We start from the raw sequence: 27,026 nt of genomic DNA on the forward strand, positions 1-27,026 counted from the left end.
ATTGAAATGATCTTGAGAAGGGTACGAGGCATTTAAAAAACACTTTCAAACTAAACGAAGCAAAAACACAATGCATACACCTGACTTTATCACCCAAGAGCTGGCATATATACGCAACCAAACAATATCCATAAAACAAGTGCTAGAAACCAAAACAAGGTATTATCACCCAAAAGTTGGTATATACACACAACCAGGACCATATCTATAAAACCTTACAAAACTAAAATACAATTGTTAAACCAATGAATCATTGACCAAAACAATTAAGAGTAAAAGAACTAACTACCCAACTATAATATATTAACAATAACAATGAAAGCGTCTGAGCAACCCAACCAAAACAACTCCAAAAACCACTTGTCCACTAACCCTTAACACAAAACCACAACAGTTTGAGAGCTAAATTAGAATAATTATTTCTTACCATATTTTTTCAAAGATATTATTTCTTCTATAAAAATCTTTTTATTGAGAGATGCTAATGAAAATTACTTAATCAAAAGAAACTTCCAAATCAAAAATATCTTATAAAATTTAATGGAAATGATATTGGTTGTATATTTGGATTCATCCACGTATCTCTCACAAAGAGAGTAAGAAGACTAGTTTCACAACAAATGTCTTATAAAATAATGAAAATGGCATTGAATATATGTATTTGAATTGATTTATATATCTCATAAAAGAGAGTAAAAAGCGTAGTTTCACAACTAAACCATAAACTAAAAGTTTGGATGGTCAAGTTGCTATACCACTCTCCATAAAAACTTACAAAACTAAAATACAATTTGTAAACCAATGAATCATTGACCAAAACAATTAAGGGCAAAAGAATTAAATATCGGACTATAATATATTATCAATAACAATGAAAACGTCCGAGCAACCCAACCCAAAACAACTCCAAAAACCACTGTCCACTAACCCTTAACATAAAACCACAACAGTTTGAGAGCTAATAATTAGAAAACATCTTATTAAATTTTATGGAAATGGCATTGGGTGCATATTTGGACTAATCTATATATCTCTCACAAAGAGAGCAAGAAGACTAGTTTCACAATAAAGATCTTAGAAAATAATGAAAATGGCATTGAATATATATTTGAATTGATTTTTTTATATATATATATCTCATAAAGGAGAGTAAGAAGTGTAGTTTCACAATTAAACCATAAACTAAAAGTTTGGATGGTCAAGTTGCCATACCACTCTTCTTAACTTACCTCTCCCAAGAGCATGTTAAACAATCTTTATCTATCCCTTGCTCAAGAATGCATTAGGAGGAAGATGCATTAAAATGGTACATTTTATCTACAAAAAATGATAACAAATTGTGGTGCAAGCAGAGCAAGGTGTGTTATTGCAGTGGAGTAAAAGTGTAAGAGTAGCATTAGAGTGTCTAGCGTTTTTGAAAATTGAAATGTCTGATTCCGAAGGCAAAGACAAGGCCAAAGGTGAGACAGAAGCCGACCAACACAATTGCCACCACTCCCACCAAGTGATAATGATACCCAAAATAGTCTCGTACAAAATGTTTCACGGGCTGGTGTGACCCATCGGCCAGCCTCAAACTGGTTTCCACGTCTCCATATTGCGAAGACAAAAGGCCATAAAGCGTCCAAGCTACAGGGTTCAACCAATAATACCATCTCCACCATGCAGGAATCATCTGTCAAGTTGCATGTACCCACCCTGTTTATTAGAATGGACTCCCACATAATTCCAAAGCATTTGTTAATGGGGGGCAAGGCAGCTTACCCGACGGGGAATCATGAATCCTGAGAAAAGATTCCACAGCATGAAGAAAGGTGCTGCTATAATTGCAGCAACATTATGGTCTGGGGTGATTGCCACTGTCATCATCCCAAAGAATGTGAAGTACATGAAAGTAAAATACATGAAGAAGAAATACCAAAAGACTTTCCCCACCGACCACTCAAAGGAGCCCATGGAATAAAAGATCACTCCGTAGATGATTGCTTGGAGCAATATGTATGGAAATTCAATCGCCCCCTGATTGCATTTCAATATCATTAGGCCACACCGTGATATATAAAACAGAACTCCCAATACCTAAATTCATTAGCCCATAAGTTGATGAAAACTATACACACAACTTTTGTAAAAGTTCCTTTCAATTAATGGACTCTGAAAACCTCTAACTATTAAAACCATAACATGCCATGTTCAAGCTTAAGTAAAATTTAGTGTCTTGTCACTCTGAACTCCCATTGTTAACATTCCATTAGTGTCTTGTCACTCTGAACTCCCATTGTTAACATTCCATTCATTGTTATAGAGGAATCCGAATTTTATTTCCACCATTCAAAAAGTTAATGACTTGTGACTCCAAGATACGCACCTGAGCAACAGCATACGGTAGAGCGGAATACATTCCAGCAGCTTTTTCCCGATAGAAAACCATTCTCTCCACTGAAATTACGGGTTGCACTGAAGATGAATTTGTCACACCCATGAAGAGAACAGCTGTATACATTGAACCCATGGCGTTCAAAATATCCTGTTGTTCACTCCTGTACTACCACGCAACATATGCCTTCTCTTAGCCTTAAGTTAACCCCCTTTAAATTTTGAAGAACTCTTAAGTAATATAAGCATCAACAGGCATTGATTCACTGAACTGGTTCTAAAGTCTTTTGGAACACAACAAAAGAAAACATATTTCTGGCAATTTCCCCAACAGGTTTGAAAATATGAGCTCGATGTTAAAAAGGGCTTTTAACAATGACTTTTTTCCACTCGGTGAAACAAAGTTGAATGGTTATTTAAATTATGAAATAGCAGGCATATAGCATCGAAGTACAAAAACACACTGTACAAGGAGCAGATTTAATCTAAATATCTAGGAATGGATAAGATTTGCATATCTAAGCGAAGGAATGTTTTAACAGTTGGTTACGGCATCAAAAAATGTGATTTGAAGCATAAAATTGAAACAATGATGAAATATGAGTTGGGAACACCAACCTTTTGGATCCAAATTTCCAACATATAGTGCCAAACATTAATGAGATAATTAATGTGAAGAGCAATCTAACTGCAGTGTACTGAGGGTTCCTCCAGTAGGACCAGTGCTGCTTCCATAGGCAAGCCATGCATTGTGCTAGAAAGGGCTGAGAGTACTTTGTCTCAAAATGAAGCTCTCTTGAGCCTGGAATTGGCTTGCTCAAACTATCTACTAGTGCCATGTTTTGCCTGTGATAGGAAAATGCACCACAAGATAGGAAACAAGATGTGAAAATCCAATGGAAATGACTGAAGAGATCAATAAGGCAAACTCACTCACCTATACAATTCCGATGCTCTATAGATTTCACTGAAGTTGACCCCTAGACGGCGCTCTTCTGACATGGAAGTTACTTCCAGCATCCACGTAGCTGGATTATAGCCTTCCTTTATCTGCAGAACCCCCTCAATGGCCTACACAAATCATTTTAAATTAGCTGAAACATATATTATAATTTTCAGATAGGGTTTGACTCTTAAGCTCAATGTAATGAGAATGTTTGCTAAAAGCATAGTGGTCAATCATATCTGGCATGAACAATTCCTTGTATATAAATTCAGTTTATTTTATTAAGTATTCACCCCTATTGGTTCTTGTGCAAGAAACTATGACTACTTACAACTTCAAAATTCAAACTGTTCATTAAAAGGTACCAGATTCAGGTCTGGATCCCCTGACAGAATAAATCTGTATTGGATGGCATCTTACCGAAAAATATTCTATAAGTTTGTTAGAATTGCGACCCAATGGACCTGCATAGATAAGCTGACCTCCTCGCTTCATTAAGAATAGCTGCAGCACATTTCACTTAGCTTTAATAAGATGCCAATTTCACATTCTTAGCAAAGATATTTTAAGATAATTAAGTCTTTACCTCATCAAATGCTTCAAAGATATCAATACTAGGCTGATGGATGGTGCAAACAATAGTTCTCCCTGTGTCGACAATATTTCTTACTGTTCTCATAATTATAGCTGCTGCCCGAGCATCCAAGCCTGAAGTTGGCTCGTCCATGAATATAATTGAAGGATTAGCCACAAGCTCTACTGCTATTGTTAATCGCTTACGCTGTTCAGTAGATAGACCATTCACTCCAGGAAGCCCAACCAAGGCACCTCTCAAAGAAGTGAGCTCTACAAGTTCCATTACTTCATCCACAAACATCTGAACATTGAATTTCACATTGTAATATTACTTATATTGACTAAGGCTAGCATAGGAAATTAGAATATTAGAAAACAAACTAAATAGAGATAGTGTCAAAAGAATTTGGGATTAATTTTCATCGGGAGTTCAATTTGGAAGGAAAGTGTTGCAATAAATATTTTCATAACACTTATCAAATCTTTGGTAGCTAGCAGGCTCTTTCCTTTGGGCTTTAACTAGTTTGTTTATCCAGGAGTAGTGGGTCAAGGCATTAATACTGGGACGTGAAAAGGAGAATGCTTGCAAGATTAAGACAGTTTTGTTGTATACCTCAAAACCATTATATAAAAAATGACGTTCATCACTCTTGCAAAGCTATGAAGAATTATTGGATAGGTTACTGTATCTTCCATGCAATGATTGGTGATGCCATCAATCCCATCAATTTTTAATTTGAAGCTCATCAATTAAATAAAGCAATTCAGAATACTTCCTTTTCAAAAATCTTGATGCCACTCTTACCTTTTATTCAAGAGACCACAATTCTAGATTAATGTGTGTGAGAAGGTCACGCATAATGATTTTGAATTGACTTGAAGAGAATATGGTGTAACATAGTTTGCTGAAATTATTGCATTGGTGAGTTTGCCACAAAATTATTGTTAGCAATGAAACTGGGGCTAGGACTGAGGTGCCAACCAAGCTTCTGCATGCCCAATCTGTCAAGCAGATGATGACACTTCCAATCATCTTTTTCTCAAGTGCAAGTGGGCTGTTAAAATCTGATGTCTTAACTGCTATGCTTTTCCTCTTTCATGCTTGGATTGATGATCCAGATATCAGGAGATGTAAATCTAGAAGTGTTATATCCATTGAAAAAATATGATTAATAAATCAGAGGTAAGCATTAATTAGAGAAAGATGCCTAGAAGAGTGTTATGTACTTGGTATACTCTTGAGGGATATTTATTTATTTATTGTTGTTTATCTTCCAGAATCTATGTCTAAGGTATGTTATGTTTATTCTATGAAATCTGTTGTATGGATTATACATACTGTTACAAATCTGTGAAGCTAATGAATCACAACAGAAGTTAAAATGGTTGATCTTTCACATGATTCTTCACCTTCTATCGATTGAGCTGAATAGCATCAAAATGTTACACTATTGGAAATTGGTGGTGTCATGAATTGTGAGTGAATATCTTACTGGTTCGTTTTGTATGTGCCTGGAACACCAACTAAGCAGATGATTAAGACTAAATAATGGCACCATGTCTGATCTACCCAGATTGTCTTATGCCACTAGAAAAATGTGTGGCATTTGGTGGAAATGTATTAATAATCTTGGAGAGACCGCAAACCTCAGGATAGCATCCTGTCCACAGACCATGAAGCATGATCTAACATTGTCCTGGGACATTAGAATGATCTTCGCAACATCACTGGAGTTGTGATTGGATTATCCACCTGGATCATTTATCCCACCTTGAAAAGCAATAGTTCCAATTATGTCAATCCTAGGAAGCAAGTGTGGAAATACTTAGCCTTAGGGAATCTTCCCTGGTGAGTGATTTGAACTGCTCTCACAACCCTTAAGTTGCCAAATTGGAATCAGAATTAGGTACAGATAGGTGATACAGTATGCCAATACAGCAAAAACAATTGAGCCTGGGTATCTCTATACAAAAAACCATATAAAAATCATAAATGTTAAATAATATATAAATAATATAATATTAATATGCTAAAATGTTAATAATTAATATAGATTTATTTTATTAAGTATCAAGTAACATATACAGCTAAATAGTAAATAATATATTTAATCATACTATTAAAATTAATCTGTACATAAAACTAACATATGCAAAAGTGCAAAACTACAATAAAATAAGTAGGTATAAATGCAAAACTAATATTGATTATTTAGACTTAAATCTGATGAGATTAAGTCGGTATAATGCAATCCTAATAAATAATTAGATAAGGGGATTCCCAATTGTCCCTGCAAGGAGCTTTAATCCTTAACCCCGTGAGCTATGTTGGCAGGAAAGTAGCAGAGCAGGCACAGTCACCGCAGATCCTACCACACTTACTGCAAAGAGCTCGTAGAGCCTCAAACCGAAGACACATCACGTAAACTAGGAGTGGTATGAATGGGTCACGTCCTTCGTATAGCGAAAGATATAATGTAGCAGAGAGAGAGAGAGAGAGAGAGAGAGAGAATGTAATATGCGAAAGAGATAGATAATGAGAATAGATATGTATAATGTAATAACAATATAAGGAGATATAAGGATATAAGAGAGGTGTAATTACCTATACCAATGTATATGATTGATCTTTGTTAATACAAATCTATCGGAGTTCCTAGAATAGTATGGCCAAGGATTATGCTAATGGAAACACTGATTCGAGGACTGCAGCAAAATTGTTGAACTCCTAAGGATTAAGCTAAAGTGCCTTTGAAATTCCATTATAAATCATTTCTTGGTTTAAATACTATGATTCGTGCTCTCTCACTATGTCTAATTCCATTCTTACCATATTAAATCTGATGATACATAATGTTACAAATCTGTTAAGGATTAATAACCATTCTGGAAGTCAAAATAATTGATATTTCACTTGACTCTTCAACTTTTAGCAGTTGACTTAAACAGTGTCAAAATGTAAGATCAGTGTTACCATATATTGTGGGTGGTCCTCAGTAGCTTGTTTTGTGGATTTAGTGTGGAATTCAATGGTGCAATGTCCAATCTCCCTAGATTGTTTCACGCCTCTGGAAAAGTGTGTGCTGTATCCTGTGAAAATGGTTTTGATCCCTGGGTAATCGCAAATGTCAGGAAAGTGTCTTGGAGTACTGTAAAATGAAAACCATGAAACATGGATCAGCTTTACCATAGACCATGAGTTGGCAGCATCACTAGAGTTGTGTTCAAATAATGGACATCGATCAATTCGTCGTTTCAAAAATGTGTTTTTCTTCTATCACCTTCCAGTGGAGATCAACAATACTATTCTCTCCCAAATCCTCTTTTTTCTTCTTTTCACATTCACCTTCATATGAGAAAAAAGTACTAAACTTTGAAAAAAATTCAGATTAAATCCCATTTGCATGTATACAATTCTCTACATGCTTAACTGCCATATGTATTTCAGAACTTCATCATCAAGAAAGTTGTTTGTTATATGGGTGTTATCTTCCTCGATTTCAATTTCAGGCACGCTTCACATAGGCACAACATTTTCACCAATTTTCATCATTGTGTTTCTTCTCATACTTCTGGATCTCCACCCATGCATTCTATTGCACAAAATTCCTCCACCATTGTACACTTTACAAGTATATCGCATTCCACTAGATAGAAACTTGTCATCTTTTCTAATAGACGACTCATATAAGCAATTATTTCTTCTTTTCTCTCATTGTGTTTTAAATGCAAATCCACTTCAGTCACCCTCATTGGAAGATCTCTTCTCCTACTTGTGAATCTCCATTTAATCATTCCATTGCATGATATTCCTCCATCATGGTGCACTCTTACTAGATAGAAACTTACCAGCTTTTCTAATGGACAACTCATTTATGAAACATTTCTACATTTGTTGCAACATTCTTAAAATGCAAGTCCACTTCAGTCACCCTCGTTCATCAGAAAATTGCTTTGCTGTCTTCAACACTTTTTAGTCCTCTAATGTCTGCCCATCCTCTTCCACACCATACTTTCTTCTTCAATCTGTGTATTAGATTAATCCATTTGGCCAATACAACTCTTGCCAAATTTTTTGGTTATGTACAACAGTGAAACAATTTACCAGGGTTCTTTATCTATATATAGTTATACCCCTTTTATCCATTCTGTAGGGCTCTGCTTATCTATTTCAACAACTTAACACCTTTCCTCTACAGTCTCTCCAGCAAAGATTAGTTCTAACTTCTCAATGCCTGCTTGATCTCACCAGAAATTTATTTACTAAATATTCTCCTATCCTTCCCATCGTTTTTTGTTGCTCTGTTACCCACTGATGCAAAGCACCTCTGGAATTGACTTTGCATCATTTTTTCCATCATCAAAATCAGTCTCTCAACTTGCCGTTGAGCATAAAGATCCAAATACAAAACATAAAAGAAGACTACCACTATCATGTACAGTTCGCGAAAAAAGATAACTGAAATAAAGATCATGGTTTGCTTGCTCTCACCAGAAATTTATTAAATGTCCTATCCTTCCCAGCACCTGTGGTTGCTCTGATACCCATTGATGCAGAGGACCCTTGGCTTTGCATATTTTGTTCCATCAGAAAAATTCGTCTCTCAATTTGATGTTGAGCATAAAGATCCGAATACAAAATATAAAAGAAGACTACCACTGCTACATACAGTCTACTGAAAAAGACAACCATACAAAACACAGGAGATTTCACATCATAAACATATATATCATGATGAAGAGGAGGAAAAATATCTCTCCAATACCATTAAGTACTCTTTTAAACTTATTTATTAATTGATAGTTTTTTGGTTGAGGGATTGCAGCTTTGCAATCTTGTTGAAGGAGAAGTTGATTGATGCAGCCCAAAGGTCTGGTTGGCCACTTCAAAAAAGATGATATGCAAGTTGAGGAGTGAAACTTTATTTTTGCTCCCAGAGAAACTTTATTTTGTTTCTTATTTTTTGTCAAGTTGAGGTCTGGCTCCTGCTTACAGAGCTTGTCAAATTGTAGAGATAAGAAACAAAATGCATGTTTATATACATCCTTTCCAACACCTGAAGAGCCATGTAATGCTATTTCTGTCAATTTTGTACTGGGCTACCACAAACCCAGCAAAGGAATGATTCAATGTCTGTAATGGCAAACCAATTTTCTAAGATGACAGACTGCATTCCTTATAAAAAGCCAAACTATCAGTCATTTCTTCTTTAAAAAAGAAGTGCGGTTGCATGCCATTCCAAAATCCATAACGATTGACCAAAATATTAAGTTTTGAAATCACTTTTGAGAACAATGTAGAAGAAATTGGATGGTAAATTGCAGTATAGTTCAACATACCAGGCCCAAATGGATGGTCAAAGAGAGTCAGTGACTAGATGTTTGCGAAAGTTTTACAAGTGATAACACCAAGAAAAGGATTTGATTTTCAATTCAACACAGGACAAATATGCTTATAATTCTACCACAAACAGGAAATTCCCCCTTCCAATTTGTCTGTGGCCCAAACCTGAAAGGAGTTATGGACTTAGTGAATTTACAAGAATAGCTTAAATTAATCAAGATTCTGAAGATTTTGTTGCACACATCTATGAAGTTAACAAGGGAGGGATCATTTATTGAAGGCAAACAAGGTGTAGAAGGCAAAGAAATATTTACATCTAAGGGAAATCATATTTGGCTAGGGTGATTTAGCAATGGTTCAACTGCAAAAGAAAATATGTCCAACAAACAAAGAAAATTTATCATTGTACAATCCTAAGAAAGATTTAAGATTTTGTCTATTTGATTAGCTCATCAGGAAAAGTTCACAAGAAAATTTATTTTTGTACAATCCTAAGATTACAGAAAATGTCTATTTGATTAGCTCATCAGAAAAAGTTGACATTGGTGAAGTGTTTAATGCATAAAATTTGTTTATATGACTATTGTTAAATGTATTTCTCTATGTTTCCAATTCGTAATAGCTCTCTACCTACTTTTTCATAGTTTATTTGTATCTTCTCTTTACAGTTATTCCAGCTGTCCATCTGGTTTTTTATTTATTGATTTCTACCCTTTACAGCTCTTCCAACTGTCCACTTATCTTTTCATTTATATCTATTTATGATTTATCTTTTACAGCTATTTCAAGTGTCAACTACTTGTATCTAGCCACCCAATCAGCTGTCTTACTTTAACTTTATTTTAATCACCCCATTTGCATGTGGATTATATTTAACTTTCTAACTAAATGGTGTTGTTGTCGTTGTTTCCTCCATGCTTCAAGGAAATTGTCCCCAAAGTCTAGCTGAGATTATGGAATTTCTTTGCAAAAAGCATACTCCGAGAACCCATTTGGCCTGAGTTGGTGGAGTTCCTTTTGAGTCAGCATGAGATGAATGTATTGATTCTCCCCTTGCAATTCTTGCAGAGCTAAATATCAGGCTCAGCAGTTTTCGCCAATAGTTGTTGAAACTAGTGAATTTTGTATAGTTGTTGAAACTTGCGAAAGGTAACCTTAAGACGAGTGATAAAAATATCTTTCTCCAACTGAGATGGTTCAAAGAAATTGAGATTGCTAACATTGACAACATTGTGGATGAAAAGCTGAGCTAAAGGCATTAGGTTCAATTTCTTGGAGAATGGTGTCAAACAATTGAGCTTGCTCATATGGACAACATCATGGACGACAAGTTGGGCTAAAGGCATTAGATCTGATTTCTAGAAGAATAATGTATGGTCTGAATCTGATGGGCTTCAACTTGTGATGTTGTTTGTTATTAAAAAAATTTATCAAACTGACACCACACATGATCACCAACTTGAAAGGAATGATGGATTTAGTGTCAATCATGAAGTGCCTTGAACTTGACTGTAGTTTGCTGAAGAATGTCTTGAAATTTTTTTATACCAGTTGACCAAATTTTGCAAATACGTAGAAGCTTTCTCTGAAACCAGAATTTTGTAAGGCATCACCAGTTGAAAGCCATAACAAACTTTGAAAGAGAAATTCCCTATAGAAAAATGAGTATGTCATTTGTAGCTATGTTGAATGACATGCAAAGAAGTGTCCCATTGCCTATCTTATAATTAGAAATGCAAAGAGCATTGAACAAAGTACAATTAACAACTTCAATCTGACCACCAATCTGCAGATTAGAGAAAGCTGAAAAGCACAATTGGCAACCAAAAGACTTCCAATGATAGACAAAAGTGACTCAAGAAGCATTAACCACAATCTGAAATGATAGCAAACTGCATCTCAAAATAGTTCCAAACATACTTGAAAAATAAGTCTACGAGTTATGGAGTATCAACAGTCTTGGACCATGGCATAATGGTAAACTGGAATACAACAACAAATACACTATTATGTTATCACTCAGTGTTAGGAAAGCCACTAAAGAAGTCCATTGTAATGGATTACCATGGCCAATAAGGTACTGGCAATAGTAGATATAATCCTAGCTTTCAATTGGAAAGCTTGGACTGACTTCAAAGAGAACACCAACAGATTTAATCCTTAACCTTCTTCCACATAGAAGGCCAATAAAGGTACCATTTAGGGTGTTGCAAGGTGTTCTAGACCCAAACCCTGTACCCATACTCAGACCAAGACCGGCAACTTAGATTTAAATGATCTTTGCTACCGAAATTAAGAAGGTTGTCTCTTCTACAAAATTACAGTTTATGTTATCACAGTAGAATTGAAATTCTAATATTTAATGTTTTTGATTAAGGTAAAAACAGGTTTTGAAGGGGCCGCGAAACCCTTTACAATTCGAGCTTAACAGAAAAAGCAACAAGAAACAAAAAGGAACAGGCCAACGAAAAGCCAGCAGAAAACCAACGAAAACCAGCAGAAGCCCCACAAAGCCAGCAAAACCGGCCAGACCCAAGAAGAAAAACTAATTGATTTTTTTCAGGGCATTATCCAGGGTGTTGCTAATCCCATGCAGTTCTTTAATGTTATCCCTAAGATTTGGGAGATCCTTAGCAGAAGCAGCCACAGCTTTCTTGACACTCACCCTAGTCCTCTTGGCAGCACCACCAACCGGAGTAGCTTCACCATTAAATTCTAATATTTAATGTTATCCTAATGTCAATTGTGATTTTAATTAAAAGGGTTAAATAAACCTTATATGCATTATAAATTAAAATAATTAATTCTACAAATTAGTAGAAAATTAGGAGTTATTCCTATCTCATCCAAGTGAGGAGAATTTAAAATGTAACATACATACTTAAAATGTAACATACATGCATATATCTAGAGCACTTAGAGCTAAATGAAGTACTGGCAAACAGCATAGGATGGAAATGAAGGAAGAGGTGTGACATAGTCAGGAATATTGGAGCACTATGAGAAAGTTGTGAAGAGAATGTGTGTATATATTGAATGGAATTGATCAAGGCAAATAGAGGTGGTTGTTTAAGTAGGAGCTGGATTCAGGATGCGGAGGAGATCAATGAGATTGGAAGCAGTGGCATAGAGAGCTGGCAGCAAGCAGAGTTAAAGTTGAGTCAGATTAGTTTGGTTTCAAATTGCATTATTTCCAATTTGAAAATCTCATAGAAAGAGTCGAAAGAGTTCATATTCTTGTTATGTTGTGCTCGGTTCGATCTGCTCTTTATCTTTTACATTACATTGCCCATCAATAAACTGATCTGCCTAGGCCCTAAATAAAACTTTACCATCTTTTATGAAGAGTCGATCAATATTTTATTCAAGCAAGTGACGATAATGGACCAACTGGACCTGAATGCCTATTCTTGTTGTTTTGTTATCTAGCTTACATGTCACAATAGACATATGAAGTGCATACTTACGCTCTTGTTGATAGTAATGAGACCCAAGTTGTGGCATCACCAAGACTGGCATTCAGCTAACCCACCTTCGGCAATAAGAGTTTGCTCACCTTCAAATTTGTATCCATATTGGCTTAGTCTTAGTTAACTGCATTCAGTCAATTACTGTGCACATTATTCTAGCCAGGTGATCTATTACTGTCATTAAAATGATTGAATTGTATGATAAAACTGGTTCTCAATGTTAAATAGACTGTGCACACTGAATTGATGAGCAGCTTTTCTTGGCTGGGATAGCTGGGCCTATATGCATGTGAATATCAGCATCTTGATTAAGGCATATCAAATAAATGTTTGCATATTGAAAGTAACTCCACAAGTTTGAATTTAGCAAATTTTCACTTGCTTTTAATAAACTCGGAATTTACATCCAGTGCATGGAAGAATGGGCAGTGATCACAGCCTAAGAATGATTCGATTGAGGTGGGATACGTTTGCCTTCGTAAAAGCTAGGCACACAGCTTAGAATTCAAGATCACCCAAGGCCACAAGTATGTGCACCAGAAGTTTTTTTATTTTATTTGATTTTCACAAGACTTAGTCCCACATCGGCCAGCCAAGAAAGTTTTGAATGTTTATAATCCAAGCCATGGAATTATATGAAGAAATGACAACATGGCATACATGCCAGCCAAGCACCCTTCAACATAGGCATTATTTTTACTTTAAGTGGGTTTAATCCCTCATACTTTAGAGAGGTCGATATGGAGAAGTTTATAACATACTTGGCATTAAGAAGAAGGTGAAGATGAAGGAACAGGGTGTCAACGGTGCAAGTGACTTGAATAAAATGCCAAATTTTAAGATTAAGCTGAGACTACTAGCAGAAACCTAAAATTTTGGAAACAAAAGAAAATTCAGAAATGCAAAGAGCCTGATTGTTAGGCAATTACTAGATATACACAAGGAGAATATATAAAAGCACTGTTCCTTGAGGGTTACATCTCAAACATCCTGAGGATTTGGAGGGGTCATCCTCTTTTCTAGGACTGGGCAGCATGCTCCATGTGGTGCACAATTTTTTTTTTAAGTTTTTAACAAAAAAATGCAAAAAAAACCCTAAGAGCTAAAATCTAAAACCCCTAAAAGTTTTTAGGGTTTGTCATTACAAATTCAACACATAGTATTTACTTTTTCAAAATTCAGCTGCATTTATTTTGTTTAAGTTATTTTAATAGCCATCCCCTTGCTGTCACAAAAATTTAGAAAAACTTTGAAAAATTTTACCATCCCCAATACCACGTCCCAACATGCACTATCTTGGAAAGTAAAAGAAATATTGTATAAAATAATATGTAATTTGAAATTTGATAACATACAGAAAATTTGAGGTATGGGTAGGCCTAATCATCAAGCGCCGCAATTGAGATACATACAGACTATATCAAGAGCTGGGTAATCAAATTTTGATAACACGCTGAACGTTTCAATTACAATAAACCCTAATCTTTAGGCTCTGATACCAATAAATAAGTATAAAGGATGAAAAATGCATGGCTTTGTCATATTCCCGTGTAGACAGCAGACAATGATTAGAAACATTAAACAATACATGTACATAAATATATATATTTTCAATACAAAAATTATTTTTACCGCTTAAAATACGTTTTAACTTAACTAGTGGGAGTGATGAAAGGACACGTCCATTCCCAAGCCACCTCCGGAATAGACGCCATGTTTCAAGGGGAATAGCATGGTTTCAAAGAGGTATAAACCCGCACCCTATGGAAACACGGGAGAGAGGTGACAAGGAGAGAAGGGCAAGGAGAAGCGTCCAACAGGTAACTTCGTTACTCAATAATAATATTTATTTCAGTTTTCATAATTTATGATGCCTAGACAACCATGAGGACTGCCTTGGGAATGCATCAGTCAACAAACGATGTGAAAGGGCTAGTCACTGGTTCTTCCCAGCGATGAAGAACCAGTGCCTAGTAAGCATCCCTCCCCATCGCCAGCAAGCTGGTACATCCCCAGGACAATCCGCTTAAATGTCGAAATGATAAAGTATGTCTCTGTGCAAGTTGTATTAAATCTGCTTTCATTCCCTCATATAACAGTAATGAATATAATTTAACTAGTGGCCCAAATTAATTGCTAAATCGGTTCCATGCCTAAAAATGTCTTGCCAAATGAACTAAGCACATCTATAATGTACAAAAGGGTAAAATGAACTTAATCTTCACACCAGATAGGTAACCTGCAATATCAGGTTTAGTATGTTGCATTAAAATACACTTTAGTGACAAACAGAAGAATAAAAAATAATTCATTCATTCTCAGACACAACTAATAAGTAAAGAAAAGGAATACTAATTAATGATAGTCATGTTTCTGCAACTAGGCACAAATATAATGAATTAATCCCTACCAATTTATATATAATGGATAAATGTTAACCAAGTAATATAGTCATGAATCTATGTTTTTTGTAGGCATTTATTACCTTCCTGATATCCTCAAAATCTAGAATGGGTCGTGTATGTATTTTGTGCTGCAATAATTATGCCACTGATCTAATATTACTGTTGACATATTAAAATGAAATATCTAAATGTTGCAGGAAACCATAAATCCTTTTGTGGCCCTAAATCCAACCTTCGGTGGATAGATCAGGCCCTAATTATCAAAAAGGCAAGGCAGGTACAACAAAGGTTCATTACAGGCTTGCATCCTTCCCCTTTGTTTTGGACAAGACTAGGTTGTTCTTAATGCAATAACTAGGTACAAGTGGCACACTTTTTTGTAAAAGTTGGCAAAGAATCTGAACCTAACCTAATCTCAACTTTATGCATCCCAAAACTCTGGACTTGATCCATGTTTTAAACTTTACCTTACCTAGGACAAATCCACAAGTACAAAAATGAACTTGGTTTTAAATCCACAGCAGGACAATGACCCCCGAGCTTTTGACTTTAAATTTAATCTTGGGCCAAATCTGACTCCCTTTTCCACTTTTCCTTGGGCCAAACCTGCGAGCACAGAAATGAACCCCTGAAATTTTAAATTTAAATTTAATCCTAGGCCCAAGCTGACTCCCTTCCTATTAGTTTTTACTTGTTGATTTGAGCACAAAATATGTAATTTGTGTGCTAGGGGTAGTATAGAAAAGGACACCTTATTTATTATTGCATCATCTATCATTTCAGATCCAGCTCATGAGCTTCACTACAGGTTGCAGTATGTTCAAAACATAGCATCAGCATATACATGTCTTAGGCATATTGAATGTTTGTTTGGGGTATGTCTTTGATCTTTATTCCAAAACTGATTAATTGGATGCAACGATTTGTCAAAAGGAAAAGACCTCCCTTAGCAAACTCCCAAAAGTGTTCATCAACATCACCTATTTCCAAACACAAGTTTCAGACATCAAGGTAAGCAAAAGTGCACAGTTCATTTTCATAAACACAATTTGAATCCATGGATAGGGTTCATTTCTGCAAGCATGGAGATCATTTCCACAACTGCAGATTTGAACCCAAGCGAAATACACTGAAATTTTCCAGTTTGACAGGTGCCATTTGACAGAATACAAAAAACTGAATACTAGGATGAATCACAGAGCACTATTTGTCTCAACATAAACATATTCTATATCAACTCCTCGAGCTAAGTGCTTAACTGTCTCAGTGCTTTATTCTAGGATACTAGTTTATCATTGCAGATTTCTTAATTCATCCTAGGATATATATATGTCTAGGAAACATTTCTTTTCCATACAGTATGACCATTGTTGAATATGTTTCTCTATATTTTCATTACATGTCTTGAGGAAACATGTGATACATAAGGAAAATATCCTAGCGTCATTCAGTGTTCCTAGTTGCTGTTTATGAAATTTTTATTTGTTCATAACTAGCCTTACAGTTGTTCCAACTTCCAACCATTGTTCTACTTTTCAACGTATTGCTCTCTACCATTTACAGCTGTTACAATTGCCCACCTACCTTTTTTTGTCTTTTACAGCTATTTCAACTATCGACTACTTTTATATCTATCACCAGCACAACAGTCTGTCTTATTTTTTATCGACCCTCTTGCATGTGAACTATAGTTAACTATCTAGCTACATGGTATCTCCTCATCATTTTCTCCTTTTAAGAAGAAATTGTCCCCAACTTCAACATGGGATTTCCAATTTCTTGGAAAAGCTTACTTAGAAAACCATTTGCTTTTGTAGACTCGTTAGATTCCAACTTCTTTGAACTTCGTTTCAAGAAATGAGGTCTTTAATTCTGATTGGAACATTACAGTCAATTGGCCATGTATTTGTCTTCAAAATAATAACTAATAGCTAAGTCCAACAAAAAAGTTAAAAACCAGAAATATAATTAAGACATGGTTGTACAAAAACAAAATTACACTAATGGTGACAGCTAAGGAAAAGAAGTAAACAATTATATTAATGCTCAGTTAGGAGTATAGGAAAAGAAGATTCTAAATAGCATTGATGTGGGGAAGTTGTTGGAAAGGTGTTCTACACCTTCCATAATATTGTTGTGCATAATATTGTTGTGTAAAATATTGATTTAAGTGTACTAAAGGCCAAAACTATAACGAGACACATAAGAACAAAGTTAGTTGAGATGTGACAAATTTGTTTAGGAGAAAAATTTGTTGAGGAGAAAACAAAATTGATGGTCAAATCATCTATTTTTTATACGGTTGTTATAATGTGCAGACTTGTTCGAACACATCTCGAAATACTTATAACTTATAAGTTATAACAGAGCTTTGAAAGTATATACCACCTGATGAGGTGTCATGTTGGTTATTCTGTGGTTTTGGATACCACTAGTGGTTTCCAAGTGAGCTAAATTCCTATAAAAACAAGTCTTGGATGAGAGATTTATTAATTTTCAAAGAGAGACCTTTGCAATTATTGAAGGGAAGAGTTTTTTATTGTAGGGTTATGGTATCAGATTTCCTCTAGAGGACAAGGATGTTGATCTCCACATTAAGGCTCTGGGCCTGCAAGTGTATATAACTGGTTTATATGTTACCAAATAATACATCAGTTAGTACTTTGGAGGGTGAGGTTTTTTACCCAAAATGGCTTTTCCCATGTATATTGGTGTCTTTTTTCTTTTGTCTATGCTTTTTCTATTCTTCTCTCATTCTTGTACCTTAAGTGTTATTTTACTGCCATCATGCTGCTAAAAAATTTCATAGTTATGAGATATGCATTTCTTTCCTCTAAGGCTTAACGTGGGAAACGAATATGCATCCTAATTCCATTATATAGGCATAGTTTGTTTGCACACATATTGAACGTTTATTTAATATATCTTAGTATCTTACAGTACTGGAGGTGCATACCATGTATTTTCCTTACAGATCTTACTATTTCTGCTGTATTATAAAGTGTATGAGAGTGAAAAAATTTATTACATCATATGAGGTGCAGTGTAAAAGACAAAAGGAAAAAACAATGCTACAGTAGTTTTTTACCTATAAGATTGAACCATTCCTTCCTTTAAAATTATAACAGATCACAGATTAATGAATCTAGACAGATGACTGTACCTTTCTGGTATCTGAGGAAACTTCGGATGGAAGACGAAGCCATGCAGAATATAGGAGGGATTCATAGACTGTTACATGAGGTGAGTGAATGTCGTTTTGTTCGCAGTACCCTGAGATCCTAGCAAATGTTTCTTGGTTTTTAGGATGACCAGATATATTAATGCTACCCTCTATATAGCCACCCGTTTTCCGCCCAGCCAATACATCCATAAATGTGGTCTTACCAGCTCCACTAACTCCCACTAAAGCGGTAAGAATGCCAGGTCTAAAAGCTCCACTCACATCTCGCAAAAGCTGAAGCCTGTCCTCTGTTATGCCTTGTTGTTTCATTTCCTATGGATATAATCAAATTTTCTGAGGTTATGCTTTGGGTAAAATGTAAACAAAAACTTTATCTGAGCTTAATATGCATGCAGTGCAGTAATCTTAATGTACCGGTGGCATGTCCACATAGTAGTTAACATGTTTGAAGCAAATGTTAAATGGTTGAAATGGAAGAACCATGCCCCTCCTTTGCTTTGTTGCGAAAGATTCCGAGTTCCCATTTTGAACAGTCGCAGACCTCGTAAGCCTAAAACTATCTAGTCCTGCAAATGCACACTTATTAAGAACGTCTTCTTTTTGTGCAGCTTCTACAATGAAATCCTTTTATAGAGTTATTTGCTTAATACCTTGAGTGGCTTCCTTAGCAGACCCTGCTCGAGAAGTTGGAGTCAACTCTATCAAGCGCTCTCCTGTCCTATTTACATGCCTCTCCTGGAGAACATCCTCAGAGACCACCGCCTGAGCTTTCCCAATAGCTGCAAAATATGATTTCAGATCTCTCAGAAATTATATCTTTTTATAAAATTCAGTGCACAATGAAAATTATGAACATGCTAATTATAATGCAGCTTAACAGAGAATTGGCAAAAAATTCATATCTACAGTTTACATCATTACAATAATGTTTTGCTACAAAACTTACTATCACAAACAGGATCTGCATGTATTTTAGGTGGTAAACTCCAGAATATAACATAACATGCTTTACCACGTAAAGCTGTACTGTCTAGCTTTTCCTGTATTAATGCTATAGTTCGGCTGGTTTCCCCTTTAACAAGAATTTAAAAACACTAAAAACAATTTTGCTGATTTTCTATTTGATGTACTACTTGCCATCATATTTCCTCAAATAATTAGTGTCAATCTTAATTTCAGCTTTATGTAATACAGCTATTTTGCACTTACATTAGAAGCTAAAAGCTCTAATACCACTATGTTTTTTTTCCTTTTCCTGATAAGTGTTTCAAGAATTCTCCAAAACTTTGGATGCAGTTAGATGAGACGATGATACTTACGATTAAGGTATGCTAATGTCCAAGTGAAAAGAACATTGAATAAGATGACATAACCCGTTAAAGCTGCAACGCCAATCCAGTACCAGTATGCATATGGAAATAAACCCCGAGATGTAAGCACTAATTCACCTAAAGTCTGGTTACCAACATGCTGCAGTGAATAATACCAAGCATTGGTTATTGATCAGCATCTTTTTCTAACTGCAGATAAAATGACATGGAATTGTAATGTCTGAATTTATAATTATACCTTATGCCATGAGTGTCCCAAGAATTCATTGACACTTGCTGAATTCTGAGCATACATTAATGGAGATATCCAATAACCCCATATCCACCAGCCTTTGATGCTTTCTGTTGAAATGGAATGAATAAACTCTATTAACCTCCACTAATGACCTTGAGCGCCAATGGAACTAAGTAAAAACAGTTACAGATTTTAAACAGGGTGGCATAACATCTAGATATAAATAACAATATATTAGTATAAATGCCATACTTGCTATCAGGCAAGCTCAACAAAAATTGAAAAAAGATAGCACGCTGCTAAAAACTCTCTCCTATTACAATCATTTAAGAAGAACTAATAACAGGTAGTTTTAAGAGAATAAATGAACTGATACATAAGGTAGATCTTACGTCGAGAAAGAATGAATCCTCCAAGAGCCATGACTATCAGCATTGCAAATGAACCAAATGTGTTAGAAACCACCATGTTACGACCCACTGAAGCCATTAATCTGAAGAGTCCAAGAGACATCTGGTGTACAACGAAAATAAGCAAAAATTGACGAAAGAATCTGCAAATCAGAAAATTAAACATTACACCAAATGAGAAACCCTTGACATGCATTTAAATGAGTTCCAAAATTGGGGGAGAATATTTTTTAGGGTTCGTTTTACTCAGATTATAAATGAGTTTATTGAATGAAACTCTATATGAAGATCATTACATGGCCCTCCAATAAAAATTTGTTAGCCCCATAACGGCAATCCAAATGAGAAATTGTACCAAAAGTACATATTGATATAACAATGTAAACTTTTAGATTAGAGGGATGCTACCTCTCAATCTGGGGATCAAAACCAATCACATAATAAGTCATAAAGACCCAAATGCTAGATTCCAACAGCGAACTAGGCAGACTGAAAACCCATGTAGGAAGGGTGTACACCCAAGTTGGATAGAAGAGCAAATCTCTCTGTTTATATAAAACAGGAAGTTTGGCTATGGTCATGGCTGTTTCAGTAAATCCATTAAACATGCACATAAGTATTCCGAAGTAAAGTGCACCCAGGTACAATCCCCCATCATTTACTGTATCATGATGCATCTTTGTCCTGAAAAAAACTGTCATTGTGCAGAATGCGACGAAGGAGATCTGTTACAGAAAAAAAAGCAAGTAAGGCTCAAACACTCAATAAGAGCAATATGAACAATTTATACAAATACAAGAGAACAGAGAAGATTGAAATACTGAATTAAAATAAGAACCAATAAGATTAAAACACACAGTGAATAGGAACAAGTTACTAAGCTTGTCTGCCAAGAATAGGATTTTATATAACTTATGAATATAAAGCAAACAACACAGCTTTGTCTGTATGCATAATTGTCACCCCAGAGATACTACGGAGTTTCTACTGAGCCGTCGTTTTATTTTTCAATTCTTTTGACGCCAGCTCAAATGTCTTTAGCTTGGATATGTACATAATATTTTTAATTTAGTTCTGGGCTTCCAAGCTTTTCCTTGGTGAACACTTTATAAGTAAAAGATTAAGGTTTCCCAAGTCCACAATCAGTAACAAAAGGGTTTGTAAAAATAGCCGTTATCAAATTCTAAAATATGGTGTTTTAGAGGAAATACTAATTTTCAAAATTAATCACAAGTCTTTTCCAGAAATTTACTTCCCGGTCTCCAGATTATTTATACCTGCACAGTTTTGAAGACATAAATGAATGAATTTCTCCTGATGAGAACCCATTCCCTCCAAAAGCTGGCCCGCAAGAGCTCAGCTTTACCTATACCATATCTTGAAGTTGCAAGAGCTGCAGGATGGCTCTTCCTTTTATCATAAGGTACTGCCAATTCTTCCGACAGCTTTTTGCCTAGAGGAAAGCTTCGAAAGGCTTTAACAAAATCCACAATGGGCACGTATCGATATGGCCGATCAGCATGAGCCCAATACTGCTGCTGATCCTTCCTGGATGTCACCTGAACAGCATCTTTAAGATTTAAATAAAAGATAAACAAATTTTAATGTTTGCAAAGTTCACAATTAGCAGGAAAAAGCTCTTCGAAAACACCCATGATCAAGATTTTCAAAACCAGCACCATTTCAGAATCCATCTAATCAAGATGATGTGTATTACATTATATAACAGAGATCCTGACGAGATTAACTGTTTTAGTTGTAAGTTTGTAACATACATAAGATGCCAAGTGGAGAGATGGTGATGAGTAAACTTTTCAAATCACATAATTTCTCTTTTTGTTTAGTGCTTAAGTACTTACTTCCTGCAGGAAATCTGCTACAGCTTTTCTCTCGGGACACCTGAAACCCAATGATTCGAAGAACTCCAGAACATGTTGCCGAGGTCCCTGGTATACAATCTGACCTTCTGATAACAGAATAATGTCATCGAAGAGCTCGAATGTTTCAGGGGCTGGCTGCAATAAAGAGATGACTGCGGTACCATCTAATGCATGCACAGATTGACGCAAATACTTGACAATCTGGAACGTTGTAGAGCTGTCTAGACCTGTAGATATCTCGTCCATCAGCAGAACTCTGGCCGGACCCACAAGCAGCTCTCCTGCACATTATGTTATACACCAGGCTCAATAACTCCCATCACACCACCCAAAACTACCCATTTTGCTCACTCCATCTTACCAGTTGTCAGACGTTTCCTTTGGCCCCCGGAAATCCCTCTTCTCATTTCGTCTCCCACTATGGTATCAGCGCATATATCCAGCCCTAAAATCTGTACATTATTTTTTCAACAAACAGGAAATGCTTGAATTCGTTTATTTGACTGATATAGAATCAGATTATCCGTTCATATGACTTCGAATTTTTTTCCCAATTGCATTGAAATAGTAGAGGACAGACCTTCATTACGTAATCCGTTACGAGACGGTACGCTTGCTGGTCTTCTAACGCAGAGGCCTGAATTCATCTCCAAAAGACATGTTATTCTTAAAATCGTCATTGAGGGGACTAGCTTTAACATCAATATGGTTTAAATAATATTCACCTTCATAAACATGTCAATATCCTCATCGGGCTTAATACCAGCATATTTCTCCCGCCTGGATAGCTCCACTAACATGTCTGTATGAAATTTAAAACACCCAAGTTGACATGTCTGTATCAACCAACAGAATAACAAATAGGTTTGAACAAACCTCAACAACCAAAAAAACGCAATGGTGTCAGAAATGAGGTATGAATTGATTCTGGATTTGAATGTGTGTACCTTTTTTTAAAGTTTCATTTCCCCTTTATAAAGTTTCATATCTGATTTTATCATTTTCTAGAAATGATAGATCATATTATTTGATGTTATGAATCATAAAATTTGATTGAAACTTTAAAAAAACATACAAACAATTCATACCAATATTATTATTATAAATTGTTGAAATTATATTTTCGCAGTAAGAAATGTAATATTTTTAAAAATTAATGTTCCTTGATCTGTAATCAAAGAGTTTGATTGAAAATATTAGAAAAGTTTGATTGAAAATATTTTTAAAAAATCTTTATAAACGATTCATATCAATATTATGGATTGTAAAAATTATATGCCAGCCTGTAAGAAATATAATAGATTTATAAATTAATGTTTCTTGATAGTGAGAGATCAATTATGCAGCACCAAATTACGATCCAAAACATGATTTATAAATCTGCTAGAGAGTTTGCAGCAATTTAAGCGAAGCTGATGTTTATGTAGTACCATATCGAGTGCCAACTCCTTGGCAACGACCCGAGAAGTCGAGAGTTTCTCTCACTGTCAATTCAGCCACATGCAAATCATTCTGACTAACATAAGCTGAGGTTCTCTGAGGCACAAATTCGTCTAAATCGTGTCCATTATAAGTCACCCTTCCAGACACCTGCGCATGCAAATTAATGACGGAACATGGAAACGTGTAAGCAACAGTAACGGATTACACTATTATTATATCCACTAAGAAACCCCGTAAGTATAGATAAAGGTAATACAGACAAATCGTACTTGCAGCTCGGAATCGAGGCGACCAGCCAAAGCCAAAAGCAGGGTCGTTTTCCCAGAGCTGGGCGGTCCCAGGAGAAGCGTCATCCTGTAATGAGTGCAAGCTGTCAGTGTACAGTTGGACTATTAAAAACTCTTTTGCACAAAAGCAGAGAATGAGGAATATAATTGTACCTGCACGGCTTAATTATCCCGCTCACATCTGAGAGAATGGACAGTTTCCTCTTCCCGCTGGGAAATATTCGCAGGAACCTCAGAACTGCCTGGCAAATTGATAAAGATTATTAGTCTCGATAAAGCACGAAATAAAAAACGAGGAGTTTGTTTAGTGTTATTTTTTAATTCAATTGTATAAGATTTGTTTTGCGTCACATTATGATTCATCAGGTGAGGTTTTACAAGACTGCAGGTTTCTCAATCAAGATTCATAGATTCATTTGAATTCCTTCATTCATTCCTGATGATGTTCTGCAGGGTGTGATTAGAAATATTATATTCTAATATATTTTTAATAAAACCATTATATTTTAGTGAGAAATCACAAAACTGTGATCCAAAATGTTTTTAATTTAAAAATCAATTATAGAATGTGATCACGTTTATATTCTAATTTTAATAATAAATTACAGAATATGACCCTGATGCAAAACAAATCTTTCATATAAAAATATAGAATCACAAATCCTACACAAACAAATCTAGAATTATCTCGCACTACCTGCAAAACTCTGTTTTCTTTAATGAAGATGAAAAATTCCACCAAACTCACCTGTACCATATTGAATACAAAATTGGGAATGGTGGGCAGAGCTCTGCTGCCGATATACACATCTGCATCTACATTTAACCCCTGAAACCGCACCTCGATTTTCGGCAGTGAGATTCCCACTCTGAATTTCGAAAAAACCAAGGGCAAGAAGTCAAAAAAAAAGGCAAACAAACCGGAATGAAAATGAAAATGCAAATGCCTGCATTTCCATTTTGAGGGGCTCACTCACCTGGTGATTCTTTCCCGCATCATGAAGAGAAAACGCTCGGAATTCTGATCTGTAATGTTGAAGAGCCTTTCGAGCAGCAGCTGGCGGTCATGAAATGTGAGAGCAGCGACATGGACGTCGCGGTGGTCGCCTGCATCGGTACGAAGAACACCCCTGCGAAGGCGGTCGTAAGTGGGGAGACTTTCCAAGGCAGCCCATCTGAGCGCCTCTTCGTCGTCCTCCTCGTCCTGTGATCGACGAGAGCCCCAGGCATAGATGCTCCCAGACCTCTGCATTCTCTACTATCTCCTCCCTCCTTCCGCAAAACCAATTACTACTTACACTTTCTTCTCCCTGCCCCTTTTACTCGCCTGGGAATGCATTGAATGCCGCCCATCTACTTCATTCACATCTCTCAACTAATCCATACCAAACCACTCAGTCTCTTCAACACCATGGTGTCGCTTTTGCCATAACGCCCAGCACGTTGACGATTTAGATAGATAGATAGATAGATATTGTTTCTACACTTCCCACCCTCTCAGATTTCCCTCTTCTGCGTACGTGTGTTCATGCGCCTCCCTGTTTATCACCTTGTAATAACTGCTGTGGGTCTCACGACGTTAAATCGTACTCATGTCTGTAATGTGTGAGCTGGTGGAGGGTAGATTTGAGTATATCTGACTGTGCTTTATGTGGGTGTCATGCATTCAACGGTCTTTATTGGTCATTCTCCGAGAAAAGTGCTGCCCAAGCAGTACAAGGTAAGTCTTTTAACACCGATGTTGTCCCGCCGCAGCCATTAATGGCCCCTTCTCACCGAATTCCAGTCGCCTGAAAATTAGTTGGACTATCCTTTTTATACTACGGATAGTTTTAATTGCATCTGACTTCAAAAAAAGAAAAATCTTTCATTTATTATAAAAAGGAAATTGCATATGACTGTAAAAAGTAGTATGGATTTTTTTTTATTTTTTTTAATTTTTCATGATAAATCAAGGAATATGTTCTGAAATTAATTTGATCAAATTTTCGGATTTGATTGTGTACATGTTTTTGCAGTTTGGGATCACACTCTCTACACAATCAAATTTAGAAACAGCTTACCGAATCATGTTCTGAAATTTTAAGGTAAAAAATTATAATGTAATCGAATCTAAAAACATTGATAAAGAAGCTTCAACGCACTCAAAATTATCATTTTTTTATTTAAAAACTTCAACACATTCGAATCTAGAAATTTTGATTTAAAAACTCAAGGGAATGAGTGGTTAGCTGCGATCATCCTACATGGGTGGTCTTGGGTTGGAATATGCTCGAGCTCTATGTGTCCCACACACAAGCAATGGAGAGATACTATAGAAAATGAGGTTGGGATCATGCTTGGAGCAAAGGTTTAACCTAAGGCATATATATCAAATAATTAAACAATTTTGTGAGATTCATATAAACCCTCAAACAAACAAACAAAAAAATGTTATTTATAATGAATAAGTATTTTGAAATTTGTATCTCTTTTTTTTTTTTTTTATCGATAAAAGGTCGAAGCCAAAATTTTATTTTTTTTTTATAAAAAATGTTACATCTCCATTCAGTGTGGGCACCGGTAGGAAAGAATGGAGATAAGAAAACCTCTGGTCTAGCCCAGATCCCTTCTGGGATCAGATATTATAACCAACTGTACATTTTTACAAATCCTCATCAGAGGATGGAGGCTGACATATTAAGACATTTTAGATTCTTTCTGTACATAAAATCTTTCAGCACTTTCCAGTTGAATCCATCTTCCCAACTTTGGCTAATCCACTAATGCTTCGAGCTTTAACTTCTGTCCTGTTTCCCGAATCTGCAAAACCTTATTGCAACTTACTTTGCCAGACTGTTAGAAGCATAGTAAACATAATAATTTGTTGCAATCATACAATGAATAATTACATCTTTCTATTTATGTAAGAGGATTATAGCCTGGATATCCCTTAGCTTGAAACCATCTTAACCTTTTGGGTTTCAATTTAAGAGATTATCCAGGCTACAATTCTGCCTACTAATGGAAAGGATCAATTTCTATCAGATTCTTAATTACTTTTAACTCTGCAGAGATCAGATTCTCCCAAACATAAATATTTTCAAATGCATATGTATGTGTATTTATATGCCAATATGCGAAAAAATCTATCATTGAG

The 27,026-nt window shown here is 35.7% G+C and overlaps 1 protein-coding gene across 1 annotated transcript; it reads right to left on the reverse strand.

Annotated features, from left to right (window-relative positions):
• Positions 1 to 1,082: 1,082 nt before the first annotated feature.
• LOC131042143 (ABC transporter G family member 31) lies at positions 1,083 to 25,508 on the reverse strand. The gene is made up of 24 exons (XM_057975467.2): positions 24,865 to 25,508; positions 24,636 to 24,756; positions 24,041 to 24,129; positions 23,870 to 23,954; positions 23,588 to 23,747; positions 22,883 to 22,959; positions 22,738 to 22,794; positions 22,519 to 22,609; positions 22,137 to 22,438; positions 21,555 to 21,836; positions 20,686 to 21,002; positions 20,260 to 20,420; positions 19,871 to 19,974; positions 19,621 to 19,771; positions 18,952 to 19,080; positions 18,716 to 18,867; positions 18,281 to 18,613; positions 3,909 to 4,199; positions 3,743 to 3,826; positions 3,314 to 3,447; positions 2,995 to 3,222; positions 2,369 to 2,540; positions 1,765 to 2,019; positions 1,083 to 1,675 (listed from the first exon to the last, which is right to left on the reverse strand). The coding sequence occupies exons 1-24, from the start codon at positions 25,137 to 25,139 to the stop codon at positions 1,406 to 1,408; spliced, it is 4,320 nt and encodes a 1,439-aa protein (XP_057831450.2). The 5' UTR covers positions 25,140 to 25,508; the 3' UTR covers positions 1,083 to 1,405.
• Positions 25,509 to 27,026: the final 1,518 nt, after the last annotated feature.

This window comes from Cryptomeria japonica, chromosome 9 (assembly GCF_030272615.1).
Source record: "Cryptomeria japonica chromosome 9, Sugi_1.0, whole genome shotgun sequence".
NCBI lineage: Eukaryota > Viridiplantae > Streptophyta > Pinopsida > Cupressales > Cupressaceae > Cryptomeria > Cryptomeria japonica.

Coding starts and splice junctions, on each gene's coding strand:
- LOC131042143 (XM_057975467.2), bottom strand. CDS start 25,139: ATGCAGAGGTCTGGGAGCATCTATGCCTGGGGCTCTCGTCGATCACAG. Junction 20,421..20,685: donor TTTGATCCCCAGATTGAGAG/GTAGCATCCCTC, acceptor TCTGATTTGCAG/ATTCTTTCGTCAATTTTTGC. Junction 18,614..18,715: donor ACTATGTGGACATGCCACCG/GTACATTAAGAT, acceptor TTATATCCATAG/GAAATGAAACAACAAGGCAT.